This window comes from Marmota monax, unplaced genomic scaffold, assembly GCF_021218885.2.
Source record: "Marmota monax isolate L192 unplaced genomic scaffold, Marmota_monax_Labrador192_F-V1.1 WCK01_AAM20220418_F8-fsc00078, whole genome shotgun sequence".
NCBI lineage: Eukaryota > Metazoa > Chordata > Mammalia > Rodentia > Sciuridae > Marmota > Marmota monax.
This window is the reverse complement of record NW_026694865.1, coordinates 7,610,207-7,624,988: the sequence shown is the minus strand read 5'-3', so window position 1 is coordinate 7,624,988 and position 14,782 is coordinate 7,610,207. Positions and strand designations below refer to the sequence as shown.

Here is a 14,782-nt window from a genome sequence, read left to right as displayed (position 1 = left end):
GGCTCCGGTGTAAGGCGAATCCAAGCAGCCCCTAGAGGTTTGCCCTCCCATAAACTCTTTTCTAAAATAGGCCAGAGAGCAGAGGACCTAATCTCGGCACGGATTAGCAAATTAATAGACTCGATGTCCCCCGCGGTAAAAAGAGAAACGTAACATCAGTTGTAGGGTATAGCGAAGCTTAAATGAGGTATTTTGTATTGCAAAGTGCCTGGCAGGGAAGCGGTTCAGCGCGTCCAACAATGTTAGATCCCTTCCCTTTTTATCACCTGTTGGCGGGACCTCGAAAACCAGGTTACATGTATTTCACTTAAATTTCCAGCAGAGAGATTTGTAAAGTTCAGGACGACGTGCTCCTGGTAACGCTGAAAGTTAATCACGGTGACAAGGTCTGAATCCAGGTTCGTGGGTGCCCCAATGGGCTCAGCCACTCATCTTCCAGCTACGGCCGTGTGCGCAGAACTCAGAACCGGCTCAGAACCACACCTGTCTCAAAGGACAGAATTAGATTGCTCTGGGACCCAAGCAGCCCACTGGCGCAAACACGGGGCCAGGCTTAATCTCCCCGGGCTTGTTTCTTGCTTGGTAAAATGGGAGGGTTACGGTGCCCGTCTGCCCGAGTGGTTTGTATTTTCTTTCTGTCCCTCTGTTGCTTGGCCAGATTTTTCTACCACTAAGCCGCGTTGTAGTCAGACCAACACGCCAAGCAATATCAGTCTCCTTCGCCGGACCCGATAGACGCAGCGGACCGGACTTGTCTGCCGGGGCCCGGTAGCCCCATTCCCTGAGTCAGGGAAGCCGCAGCCGCCCAGGGGAGCGGAATTGGGAAAGTCACTTCCAAGCGCTGCAGGAACCTGAGCTATCAGATGAGGGTAGCGCGCGCGGAGACCCCACCCGCGGGAGTGCACAGGGGCGGAGCCGGCCTTGGGGGCGGGGCCTGACCGGGAAGGCGGAAGCCTCGGGTCTAGAGGTGGCGGCAGAACCCGGATCCCGGAATTCCACGTTCTTCGGAGCGGAGTGCTGAGAGAGGGCGGGCGGGAAAACCCGGCGCCCGGAAGCCCTTGCTTTCTTTGACGCAAGGGCTCGGGACGCAGCCGCTGTCTGCCTAGCGCCCGGCGAGGAGCGACCCCAGACGGAGCCTCCAGAGTCCCTCCGCCCCCGCCTCGTTCGGCCCCGGAGCCTCTGTCCTCCCTGCCACGGTCCTCGTGGCCATGGAGTGCCCGCACCTCAGTTCCAGCGTCTGCATCGCTCCGGACTCAGCCAAGTTCCCCAACGGCTCCCCGTCGTCCTGGTGCTGCAGCGGTGAGTGCGGCCCCGAGCCGGCCGGCCGCGCACCCGAGGCCCCGGCTCTGCCGGGCCTGCCGTCTAAGGGCCGCAGGCAGCCGGTGCGCGGACCTAGGGACGGGTGAGGGCGAGCCTGGCCCGACGCGCTGGGGAGGGGTACGCGGTGAAGCGGGCGCGGGTGGGAGCAGCGGCGGCTCCTTTGTTTCTCGCGGCCCGACGGTCCGGCCGGCGAAGGAACGGCCGGCGAGGGGCGGGAGTCCGCGGGGGCCTCGAGCGTGTCGGGGCCGCTGCGGGCGGGGACCCTGGCCGGCGTTCGCGCCCCTTGCCCCGCCCTGAGGCGCTCGGGGGCTGTGCTCGTGGGTACTGCGGGGTCGGCAGTTGTGGGGGCGGTGGTTGTGGGGGCGGTGTCCGGCCCCCGCCGGGCTGCCGCACGTGTGGCGGAGCCCGACTTGGTTTCCTCGGTGGACCCGACTGGATAAAAAAAAAGCCGCTCTCTTGACGCAGCTTTGTCTGGGCTGTGGGGCGCGCGGGGCCCTTCGCCGCCTCCTGCCTCGGCCGGGCTTTATTTCCCTTCCCCACAGGCTCAGGCAACCCGAAGCCTCCTGAGGCGTTCAGAAGCTCGGGCGGCGGAGGTCGGAATCTTTCATCAGCCTGGGAGGGTGAAGTTTGAAAACAGGCTGTAGGCTCTAGAGCTCCGAAGCTTGAGCCAACAGCTGCTTTTGGAGGGGTGGCTCGAGTTTGCCTAAGATTGTTTAAAGACACAATTTTGGGTTGTCTGGAATTGCGTTTGGATTCTAGAGTTCGAGTTCTTGTAAAACAGTTACTAGGTTTATGTAATGCTTTTGAGTAGCTTAAGTTTCTAACTCCCTCTGCGGGCCCCTTTGGAACCCCTAGTGCCCTCTCATTGTCTGCTCTATCGACTTCTTAGGATCGCACCGGCCACCCTGCTTTGATTACTTCCTGGTAGGGCCCTAGTGCCGCTGCTAGTCTTTGTTTATTAGCTTTAAAATGATCACTATTAGCCAGGGTTGTAGCGTTCACATTTGAATTGTACACTTCCGAAATCTCGAGTTTAAAGAAATATAGAAATAGCGATGGTATGATTTAGCTGTGTGACACTTCTCTTGGGTTGGACTGGGAAGATAGGTTAGAGAATGCTTAACACTTTTGGCAGGTTTCTTCTCCTCCTTCGCAGATTGCTTCTTAAAGGATGGGGGAAAATGTAGCTACAAAGAAAAACATACTTTAGGTTAAGGAATAGAAATAACTGCAGTTTCTTGAAACTCTCGGACGTTTGATGCTTTGCTTGTGTTTGTAAACTCTCGTCTTTTTCTACATGTAGGCTTTAAAAATTAACTAGTTAATTGGTTTCACAGTGTAGTATTGTAGTTCTTTCCTGAGAATGCAGAAACTTGGGTAAATTAACTCTTAACCTATACATATATCTTCAACAGTAAATGTTGAGTGTGGCACAAAAAAATAGGGTGTATCACATTGCTTTTCAAATTGATTGGTGGCACATTAGCTATAGCTCTGGAACTTAATTTTTTTCCAAAAGAGATTTGGAAAAGAAAATAAAATACTAGGAAAACATACCTTCCAAGGAATGGAGCAATTACTGTTGCTCAATACAAAGTGGACAGCTAGCACACTTTTGACTTTTTCTAGGTAAAATCACATCAAACTTAAAAATGGCTTCACTGACACAATCATATTTAAAAAAAAAAGACAAGAATTATGCTAGTGGCAAATATCCTGTTGTCAATCAGTCTTGCCCTATCAGAGAATCCAGTTAGTTGTAGAATAGAGATGCAGGAGATCAAGGAATTCAGTAAGTTAAAATGGAGCAAAACAGAGAGACTTATTCTGATGGTAAGAATTAACTAGTATGTTTAGAACTAAAGGATGGGTGATTTATGTCCAAGGGATAGAATGACATCTTTGCATCTTGCAAGAAAATTTGCCTCCGACACTGCTTTGCAAAGGTGATTCTAGTCACTTGCTTGGATTTATAAACCAATTAAGCTAGTTTCTCAACCTTGTTTGGGTTTTGTCTTCTGTCCACATTGTGAATTGAACCCTTTCCATCTGTGCTTCCCATTTTAGCCTGTTGGCATTCATTTGTTGATATAATCTAGTGTTATTGTGTTAAGCTTGATCTTGTTCTTGCCTGCCTGTTGTTTCAATGATTAAATGATTGGTAAGTCTGGGAGTCCTTAACTGATCATCTTGGAGCGTTGTGTTCTGTTTTTTTTTTTTTTTTTCCTCCAACACTCTTGAATTTTATTTATTTATTTTTTGGTAGAGGACCAAATGGGTAGTCAGTGTGTTGAATAATGCTGTGACTGGATATTGAGTCTGATTACATTCTTATTAAGGAGAGAAAAATCCCTGTTTTGGCACTGGGACAATAAAAGTAATGCCCTTGCCTTGTTTTCTTTGGGATCTTGCAATTATACCCAAGCGAGATAGCCAAGCAAATTGCAAAAGACCAACATCGTAGGCCCTACTAGCTAGCAATACATCCTTGGACAAGTAGTTCTGATTCCTTTGAGTATCAGTTTTGTTGTGTCATCTGTTAAAAGAGAGGAAGTATTATTTTTCATTTACTTCACAGGTTGCTGTTTTTCACACAAAAGTAATTTTTGTGAAAACATCCAGAAACCGTTCTACACTGTCCAGATAATAGGTGGAATTGCAGCTTAGAACATTTTTATAAAGAAGACCCTGAGTAATTAAATATCTAAAGCCCATTAAATGGGGCCCAGAACAGACTGGCTTTATGCTGAATTATGCTTTACAAGGAGATACAGAACTCAACAAGATTAGGGTGGTAAGTAGTAATTATATTTCAGAATTAACTTGAGCTTCTTATCCCTGGAAGGCACTGTGTTGTGTTATATAATTGTATACGATGGTGCTTCTTACACTTTTTGTTCTCAGGACCACTTAATGGTCTTAAAAAATTTTAAGACCCTAAAGGCCCATGTGTGGCTTATACCTATTGATATTGCTTTATTAGAAATTAAAGCAAAAATTTGTTTTGTTAATTTACTTATAAGTAACAATAGATTCAGTACCTGTTAATATAAATTACAGTTTATGTAAAATGTTTTTCAAAGCAAAAATTAGTAAAGAATGAAATTAATTTAAATTTTTGCAACTCCTTTTGTTTAGCTTAATAGAGGAGCTGATTGATTCTCATATCTGTTTCTGCATTCTGTTTCTCAGATACTACAGTTCATATAGCCTCTGGAAAACTCTATCTCCTGAGAGAACAAGAGTAAACAATAAGAGTAATGTCTTATTATTGTTCATGCAAATAGTTTTAACCTTTTGGATCCCCTGAAAGGGTCTTGGAAACTCTTAGGAGTTCAGAACCAAACGCGAGAACCCACTGGTGTACAAGTTTTTAACAGTTAATGATACCTGTGTTTATTAAAATACCTTTAAAAATTAGAGAAATCCTTAAGGCTGGCAACATTTATGCCTTTGTAGAATCTTTAAATTTTTGAAACATATTAGCTGGGAAACATATTATGGAGTCTAATAGTTCCTTGTTAGCCAAAAACAAAACGAAAAAAATTATAGTCTAATGTAGTTGGGGGAGAGACAGGAAGCTAACTTCTGAAGATAAATCCATGTTGTGGTTTAAGGTAAATGTTGAAATTAGCAGTTTCCTAATAAGGTAAAAAAGATTTATGTCTAATCATTGCTAAAGGTATTCTGTTTTAAATGAAAAAGTTTTAAATAAAAAACCGGGACATTCTCTCAAGCTTTTTGTTAGGTGCACATACCAGATGTTATTTTCAGAAGCTGGAAGCTTGGACATTCCTTATTTTTGTGGGTAAAAGAGTTTAGCCAGTGGCAAAAGACAGGGAAAAAACATGAATTGCTTTTTTAAAAAAATGGCCGGACCACAACTTTTAATAACTAAGGAAAGCCAAAGACCAAGCATTTGGACTTCAGAGGTTTAGGTTAAATAGCAGGTTAAACTGGAGATATTTTTTAATAACAAAGGCAAGAACAATCTCCTTTTATTCTCTGAACATTTGAGGGTGCCTCTTTTAAGTTTTCATTACATATTTGTCTTCTTATTATTCTACTCATGAAAACTTAAGTGTAGATCAAGTAAATGTCTTGCAGTTTGAGTGGATATTGGAAAAAAATACATATATATATTTTAAGATTTATTCAGGGGCCAAGATTGTGGCTCAGTGGTAGAGCACTTGCCTTGCATGTGTGAGGCCCTGGGTTTGATCCTCAGCACCACATTAAAAAGAAAAAAAAAGTAGAGTTATTAGGTTCATATGCAACTAAAAATTTTTAAAAAGGTCCATTCAGTAGGATGAGATGCTGATTATTGGTTGTTTGTCAGTGGTAATAAATTTGTAATGAACTGGTCAACTTGTGATCAAGGTAAGAACTCACCTTAATGGAGTAATGGGTTATTTTGTATAATTCTGTCACAAATGACATTTAAAGAAGACTCCAGTTTATCTAGTGGACTCAATTTCCTAGAATGGGATCCATCATTTTGTTCATTAGGTCAAATACATTTATTGCTTTTAAGTAATGTTCTGTGGTGTGTTAGTTATTAAGTGCCTACACTTAATAGGACACTCTGAAAACATATGTTTAACAGTTGACCTTCGCCACCTTTGGTACTGGGGATTGAAACCCAGGAACGCTCTACTGCTGAGGTACACCCCCAGCCCTTTCTTTGTTTTTTGAGACAGGGTCTTAAATTGCCCAGGCTGTCCTCGAACTTGCAGTCCTCCTGTCTCAACCTTCCGAGTTTTTAAGATTACAGGCGTATCCCCCTGGCCTACTTGGATGAACTTATTTTCTTTTGGGGGTGGGGACTAGGGGAGTTACTGGGGATTGAACCCAGGGGTTCTCTATTACCTACCTATAACCCCAGTGCTTTTTATTTTGAGAGAGTGTCTTACTGAATTCCCAAGGCTGGCCGCAGATTTGTGATCTTCCTACCTCATCCTCCTGAATAGCTGGTATTACAGGTGTATGCCACCACGCCAGCTGGGTGAACTTTTTTTTTTTCCACTTAGATCATAGCTGCAACAGTCTTTTAAGTTTATGTTGAAAATAAATGGCGAATGAGCTTCCCCCAAGAATGCTTTCACCAGCCCGAGTTCTCAATGTCTTAGCCAGTGAATTTTGGCTGGTTGTAAGCAAATGACCATTGGTAATGTTACTACAGTAAATTTGTATTCTTTTAACATTCTGTGTTTATGGATAGGCAGGAGGACATTTTAGTTGTAAATGAGGATTAGGTAGTTAAAATCAGTGCACTGGTGACACTTTTTCCACATTAATACTGAAGATTGGTATTTAATATTTACATACTCTCTTGAAAAATTTAAACTTCATTGGAATATTTGAAAAGCCTAAGTGAAATGGAGTTGTCTTTCTTGACTTTGGGGTGGTATTCCTTTCCCATTCTGTCCCTCAGAACCTTTAAGTAGCCTCAGCCTATTCCGGTAGTCTCTCAATAACTTATAATTGCTGAGAAACACCTCACATTTAGAATGTGCTCCATTTGTTGAAGAGGCTGCAGTCTAGGGATTGAGCTTAACTTCTTTTTTTTAATATTGAGACAAGTACTGTTTTGTTAACTGACCAGATTACAAAAATACCATGGTAGATACCTTAATTCATCCTTGTAATAAGCCTGCTGATCTGATCTGGTCTTCCCTGTTGCCAGCATCTCCACCTTCTACAAAATGGCTGGTCTTTTTCCTTCTCTTCTTGGAGAAGATAATTTGAAGGGCCACAGAAAGTTATTTTACAGGTGTATGCCACTGTGCCAGCTGGGTGAGCTTTTTTTTTTTCCCCCCCATTTAAATCATAGCTGCAACAGTCTTTTAAGTTTATGTTGAAAATAAATGGCAAGTGAGCTTACCCCCAGAATGTTTTCACCAGCCTGAGCTCTCAGTGTCTTAGCCAGTAAATTTGGTCTGGTTTGTAACCAAATGACCATTGGTAATGTTACTACAATAAATTTAAATTGTTTTCCAACAGTGTAGATCTTATGAATCAGATACTCCTTGCAGATTATGCTGTATTTACCAAGAGACTGAGCAGTCAAAATGTTTTTTTGTTTTTGGTTTCTTACTGATTTTTGCCATATCCACGCTTGTAGATAAGCTCATTCACTGACTTCAGGTTTGGGTACCCCCATGTAACATATGGTTCCATGATCCTCAACATGTTTATCGAACCCTTGTTGAGCTTAACGAAGGTGCCAATGAAGATCAACAAAGGTGAAGAAGTTGTAGCACCTTACAAACTTTTGGACTCAAACAATTGATACCTGTGATCCCGATAACAAATGCCAATTTGGATTCTGCAGGTACATGGAAGTTGCCAGCTTTCTTGCCATCCTAGACATTTGAATCTCTGTTCTGTATATCTGCTTGTATTCCTTGTGGTAATGCTTGGCTTTTCATAAATAAGCTTCCTTCTTGCCTTTTGAAGCATCTTTTGGGCAAACTTCTTTCTCAGGTGCTTTACATTCAGCTCTGTGAAATTTTTTTGCTGCTTCTAAAGGGTTTCTGCTGGTACAGTAGGAGCTTTCTTTTTCTTTTTTTTTCAGCACCCTCCATGGTTCCAGCCAGAAAAAGAGCACATATTGCTTTTGTGAAGAAGTTTTGATATGTTCATTGATCAGAAATTATTTCCTAGGCAGTATACTTACTGTAAAAAGAACATCCTTCAGCAGAAGGAAGAATGGAGTTGAGGGGAGAATTAAAAGTCTTATTTCTTTTCCTGTTATTCATTTATCCTCAGAATAATTTCTTTTCATCATTCTTAGTTTTTAGCATTAAGCTCTTATATATAACATGCTACTTTTTCCTCATTGAAATTTGTGCAATTTTCTTCTCTACTGGAATGTAAAAGATTAGTTTTGGATTCTTCCAACTAAAAGTAGAAAAACTTACGCTTGTATAGTGTTTGCAGATCAGTAAGCAAACCAATGTGTAGTTTGTAGCTTAGTAATTTAAATTCCTGTTTTAAAATTTAATTGAGTCCCTTTTCCATCAGGGAATAATGTATATACACTTCCCCTTAACTGCTTTCTCTCTACATATGTGTGTGTGTGTGTGTGTATGTGTGTGTGTATGTAGTAGTTGGACACGATATATTTTATTTTTTTAATTTTATGTGGTGCTGAGGATCGAACCTTGCGCCTTGCACGTGCTAGGCCAGTGCTCTACAGCTGAGCCACAAACCCAGCCCTAGCTGTTTTTTTCAATGTTTTATATGTTTTTTTTTTTTCTTTTTTGAAGAAAAAAAATGTCTTTGGTTAAGCTGCAGTTTTACATTCAGGTTTTGCATTCAGCCTAGGCATTGGAATAGATTTAGCTTCTCAGTGTTTGAAGTGGAAAATAATATACAGTGTAATCTACTTTAGTGTTTTATGTTTATTCATAGCCTCAGAAGGAAAAAAAAAAAACTGAATTCTAGGTGTTGTAATAGAGTTTTCCTGGACAGATGGCTTAGAAGGAAGTACTTTGATAGATTCTCAGTGGGGGCTAGTACTTTTTGGAAGGAATACTTGTGATGAAGCTTACCTTGATTGGCAGTTCAGAATGCTGAGAATAGCATTAAGGACAGCAACAACTTGTTTATTTTACCTAGAATTGTTTTGTGCCAAGACCTCTCAAGATGATGTGAAATTTCTGTGTAGTACCCTGTAAGTATGGATATCTTTGAGGCTAAAAAGGAAATTCACCTAAAAATTGTTCATTGCAATCATTTCTTAAAAATTTTGGGGGTTGTTGAATGAACTTTGGTTTAGAACCTTGAAAATGGATCATCTTTTTAACTGTTGTGTGAGTCTGCAGATGTTATAATCTATAATAATTCCAGATGTTTTCTCATCTGTTAGATTTAGTGAGTAGGAGGAGAATTGAGAACAACATGAAGTAACTTCAAAGCAGTTTGCTAGCATTTAATCCTGACTAATTTAATTAACTACACATCCTTGTAGTTTTTCCTGTTTTATAGACTATGAAACTGAGACAAAGGTTAAGATGCTCAAGATACTCATGGGTATTAAAGATAGCCCAAAGCTTAAACTCAAATACCATTTAAACTTTTAACCTGACTTTTTAAAAGCAAGATCTTTGTCTTTTAGTAACTTAATGATAATTTAAAGTAATTTAATGTTAAAAAAATTTTTTTAGTTGTTGATAGACATTTATTGAACCCCGTGCCTCACACATGCCAGACAAGCGTGCTACAGCTGAGCCACAGTTCCAGCATACTTAATGATAATTTAGAGGATTTAAAGTGGTGGGAAACATACTTGAAGTAATTCCTCTGAATATTTTTGACATGAAAATACATTTTAAATTCCATATCTTGAAATATATTTTAAATTGAAAATAACTAAAATATCTTGAAAATAACTCTTTTTAAAATTTGGTATTTGACTCCCATAACCCAATTTATTGATTCAAGTACTGACAAATTAGAACAAATAAATGGGAAGAAAACTGTTTTGAACGTCAGCTTAATTGGGTTCAAATCTAATTTTATGTAGGCCAAAATTCACATTATTTTAGTTCAAACATAATAAACCAGCCTCCTCAACAAAGCCAAGCTGATAGCTTTTGGTTATTTAAAATATGTTTCAGTTGAGCTTCCCCTCGCTCCCATTTTTTTCAGTTTATTTCTGGTAAAGGAGATTCTTTTTGGAGGTGGTTTGCTGTTGGGTGGAGGAGAGAGAGAATTCTTAAGGTATAAAATTTTGCTTTTGCCTCTGGTAGCTCAGAGGTTATTTGAATATGCTTTTAGGCAACATACTTTGTTGATTCTCTTTAGTTATATTCTAAAAGATTTTCCAGTTGTATTTCCTGTAAAAGTTAATTATAGTTTTTAGGTTGCAGAGCTTAAAACAAATTTCCCTCTTAAGATATACGGAAAAGTATACATGTGTGCTATTTGCAGATGCATAAAATCCAGATGAGTTTAGGAAGGCAATTTCAGAGTTTGAAAACTGTTGAAATTAAACATGGAAGCTTGATGAGGTGGCGCATGCCTGTAATCCCAGCAGCATGGGAGGCTGAGACAGGAGGATCATGAGTTCAAAGACCGCCTCAGCAATGGTGAGGCGCTAAGCAACTCAGTGAGACCCTGTCTCTAAATAAAATACAAATATGGCTGGGATGTGGCACAATGATTGAGTACCCCTGAGTTCAATCCTTGGTATACACACACACACACACACACACACAAATATGGACATTGAAAAGTGAAGTTTACTTTTTGTTTGTGTTAGGCATATGTATCACAATTAAGGATTTCACAATTAGTGCTATCTAATTTAATTTTATAAGATCTTTTAAGGAGGAAATTGAGTGTTTTTAAGATAAACCAGCATATGTCTTTTTAAAAAAATATTTATTTTTTAGTTGTAGTTGGACACAATACCTTTATTTCACTTATTTATTTCTATGTGATGCTAAGGATTGAACCCAGGGTCTTGAACATGTGAGGTGAACACTCTACCACTGTGCCACAACCCCAGCCCCCACCAAATATCTTTTAAAATATTATTATTCAACTGGATTTTTTTCTGGAAACTTTGTACTCTACTTTAGGATTGAGACATTGCTTCAATGAACTGTTCTCCATTTTTCATTCTCCAAGGCAGGTGTTCTGTCTTATTTTTTCTTTGTTTTAGCTGGGTTTAAGGTAGCCTTCCTTGTAGAAATCTGCTTGCCTGTTTATCCATGACTGCTCCTAAAGACCTTTAATTTTAGGGACTACTTATACTGTATCTCATCACTGGGAAGAGAAGGCTGACAATTAACTATCATATTCTTTCAGGTTTAATTTAACTGATTATAGGATAACACACTTACTCTTTTAGCTCCTTTAAATCTTTGTCCTTGCTGACCAAGCACAGGTTTTCTTTTTTAAATAATACATTATTGTTCCATTCCTTTGTTTTGAACATTTGTTACACAATATTGGGATGTTAAATTTTTTTTTTTTTTTTGGTACTAGGAATTGAACTAAGGGGCACTTGACTACTGAGCCACATTCCCAGCCCTATTTTGTATTTCATTTAGAGGCAGGGTCTCACTGAGTTGCTTAGCACCTTGCTTTTGCTGAGGCTAGCTTTGAATTCGCAATCCTCCTGTCTCAGCCTCTGGAGATGCTGGGATTACAGGAGTGTGCCACAGCACCTGGCTAGGATGTTAATATTCTGATCAAAGTTTTTGAAGATCATGTTGAAATTTCTAGTTATGACATACTTCCCTGTGATAACATGTTAGAAAAATGTTCTAATATTTGTTTTTAAATGCCATATAACTTAGAGACCATGGGGTCAATGCTTGTATTATTGTTAGAAAATTTTAATTTTTTAAATAAAATGTCCTCTAATTTAATTGAGATGAATTCCCATTTCCATGTGAGTTTTTTTTGGATGTTAGTAGTGAGATCGTTTAGCATTTTTAAGAAATTGCTTTACAACAACTAAAGGATAAAGCTTCATCTTGTGTGTGTGAAGTAATTGCCAGAGCTCAACATTCAGCCATGAAAATTTAATTCTGAGTGCTTAAACACATTAGTTTCTTTTTATTCATTTTGAGTGCTTTGTTTGTGTGTGGTTGTATTAGAGCTCATTTCAAAATATGTATTTTCAGACATTTTTTCCTTTGAACATTAAAGAACTTTTGGAATTTACAGGTGCCTATTTCCTGGAATACTAGGTATTTGACTCTTTAGGCAGCTTTGAACCCATGATCCTCTTATATATACACAGTTTGTATTTTTTCCATTCTTTTTCTTCACAGATAGTCCCAAATTTTAAAAGAATAGTTTCCTAGACCCTCATCATTATACAAAATACATGTATGAATATGTGAATTTGGTGTCAACATACCTTATATACAAAGACATGATAAATTGTGGTATAAAGGTATATTAAGAATTGTAATGCAAAAAAAATAGTTTCCTAGCCCATCAGTAATTACAAATATGGAATTTTTTTCTACGTTGTGCTTTAATGCTAATCTTTATTACACAATCAAAAGAAATTATAAAGAGAATTACAAAATGTAGATATTAAACCTATTGTTCTCTGAGAAAAGTCTGATATTAAGAGGTTCCTAAACCTCATAATTATTTTATTTACTTATGGGAGGGAGTTCTTCCTTAAAATATATATAATTTTTTGTTGTTGCATGTACTTGCTCCTATTTTGAAATAATAGTTGCTTGGTGCTTACATTATGATTTTTATTAATTTCTTTTGAAGTGCCATTACTGTTTAACTGTGAAATTGCTTACTCGGGTTGTTGGCAAAAGCATGGAATTTCATACATCTTACTATGTTAAATAAATGGAAATACTAGATGTCAGAACTTAGGTGATTCATGGCTTTTGTTTTCATTCTCTATATAATCAGCATCAAAGGGGAGGTTATTTTTAAAACAATATCAACTCCTGGTAATTTTTTCTAGCTATTTGTGTCTGATTTTCCAAAGGCAAAAGTGGCCCATTTTGACTCTGATTTAATAATCTGCTTGACTTTAGTAGTTTTGATCCATCCTCTTACTATTTGTTTTTTCACTTTGTTTGGTGGTAGGGCCACAGTTCAATATGTAAGCTGAAGACTGATATAATAGATGTAGCATAAAATAGGTGTTTTTCATCAAAGTTGGACTGGACAAATTTGAGTTTGGATAGGAGGAATAAATTTGTTTCATATATCACAGTTTTTGAGAATATGTTGTTTCACACACGTTTCTATATGTTGTTTCCATTTGATGCTGAAAACTGATTTTAAAAATCCATGTAAAAATAGAGTAAAAAGCTTGAGCCAGTGGGAGGATCTGCCTTATGGATCAGAATTTGCCTCTATGTGGAAGTCAGCAGGACCAGATGCCTTCTCTTTTCTGGCTCTGTAGGTATCTGGATCTGTTAACATATAGATGACAAATTTTGGCCAGCTTTGAAATTACGTTTGCTAGTGGAGGACACATGCCATTAGCTCTGCAAATTAGCCTCGAAGTACAGGGAATTCAATAAATGCCTGGCCCCAAATGATGAACTACTATTCTAATTTTTTTTTTAAAGAGAGAGAGAGAATTTTTTAATATTTGTTATTTTTTTAAGTTTTCGGTGGACACAACATCTTTATTTTATTTTTATATGAACCCAGCGCCCCACACATGCCAGGCGAGTGCGTTACCGCTTGAGCCACATCCTCAGCCCCACTATTCTAATTTTTATGTATAATAGATTTTAGACATTTTTCCCCCTAGCCACCACCTCCTCCTCCTTTTTTTTTTTTTGTGGTGCTAATGATGGAATCCAGGGTCTTGCACATGAGAGGCAAACACTCTACCCCTGAGCTACATCCACAGTCTTAGACTTTTTAAAAAAAAGTAATCCTTTTTTTTTTTCCCCTGAAGACCTCCTTCCCAGAGCCCTCTGTCCTCTGCTCCCATTTGAAATAACTGATCTCTAGACCTACTGGACTTTTATTTGTTTATTTTTTTGTATTAGGTGTTGATCTTGGGCACTCAGCCACTGAGCGAATCCCCAGCTCATTTTAGTATTTTATTTAGAGACAGGCTCTCATGGAGTTGCTTAGTGCTTCACTTTTGCTGAGGCTTGCTTTGAACCCATGATCCTCTTACCATAGCCCCTTGAGCTGCTGGGATTATAGGCCTGCTGGGATTACAGGCCTGCACCACCTTGTTCTGTTTACTGGACAGTTTTTAATCCTGTGATTCCCTTTACTCTTCTGTTGTATTAGGCCTTCCCTTTTCTGGGTCCCATGTCTTTCTCAGTTTATTTCATTATTTAGGTCCCTTACCATCAAGGTAAATTTTCGACCCCTTGTAAGTCTGACATTTTTATTCTACCTTTGTACTTGATTGCTTGGCTGAATACAGAATATTAGAAAACAGTTTCTCCTTAGAGCAATAAAGGCATTGTTCCTTTTTTAATTTTTACTTACAAATTTGATAGCATGCTCTTCCCATCATACTTACATTTCTAATTTGTTCTTTTTGCTTTCTGGAATTCCTATTAATTGAAAGTGAGGTATCCTGAATGGGTCCTCTATTTTCTTTGATTTTGTCTGAGTTTTTGGTGCTAGTTCCTGGGATGTTTCCTTGATATTTTTCTTCCACATCTTCCATTGATTAATTGATTGATTAATTTTTTTTGGTGCTGGGGGTTGAACCCAGTGCTTTGTGCAGCAAAGGCAAGCACTCTACCAACTGAGCTATATCCCCAGCCCCTTCTTTTTGCCAGCTGGCCAGGCTGGCAACTAAAAAAACCACACAAGCACAGAAATTCCTTTTTTAGAGGTCAGGGATGGGTCTGGGACCACAGGTGGTGTCAGCTCCCATGTTGGAAGGCAAGGAGAGTAAGGGAGGCAAGAGGCAAGAGAGAGAGCACAATCCCACCCTATTTATTGGGGAAAAGCCATTCATAGAATATTCCGCCCA

At 39.4% G+C, this 14,782-nt stretch overlaps 1 protein-coding gene across 2 annotated transcripts in view; it reads left to right on the top strand.

Annotated features, from left to right (window-relative positions):
* The first annotated feature begins 1,055 nt into the window (after positions 1–1,055).
* Usp3 (ubiquitin specific peptidase 3) overlaps positions 1,056–14,782 on the top strand; it is a 110,413-nt gene continuing 96,686 nt past the window's right edge. The window contains exon 1 of one of the 2 annotated variants that reach the window (XM_046426505.2): positions 1,056–1,299. In XM_046426505.2, the coding sequence (XP_046282461.1) occupies positions 1,209–1,299 (91 nt within the window). In that variant the 5' untranslated portion in view covers positions 1,056–1,208. Of the gene's footprint in view, positions 1,300–1,936; positions 4,115–14,782 lie in introns of those variants that run through there. The other variant, XM_058573373.1, reaches the window with a different exon arrangement.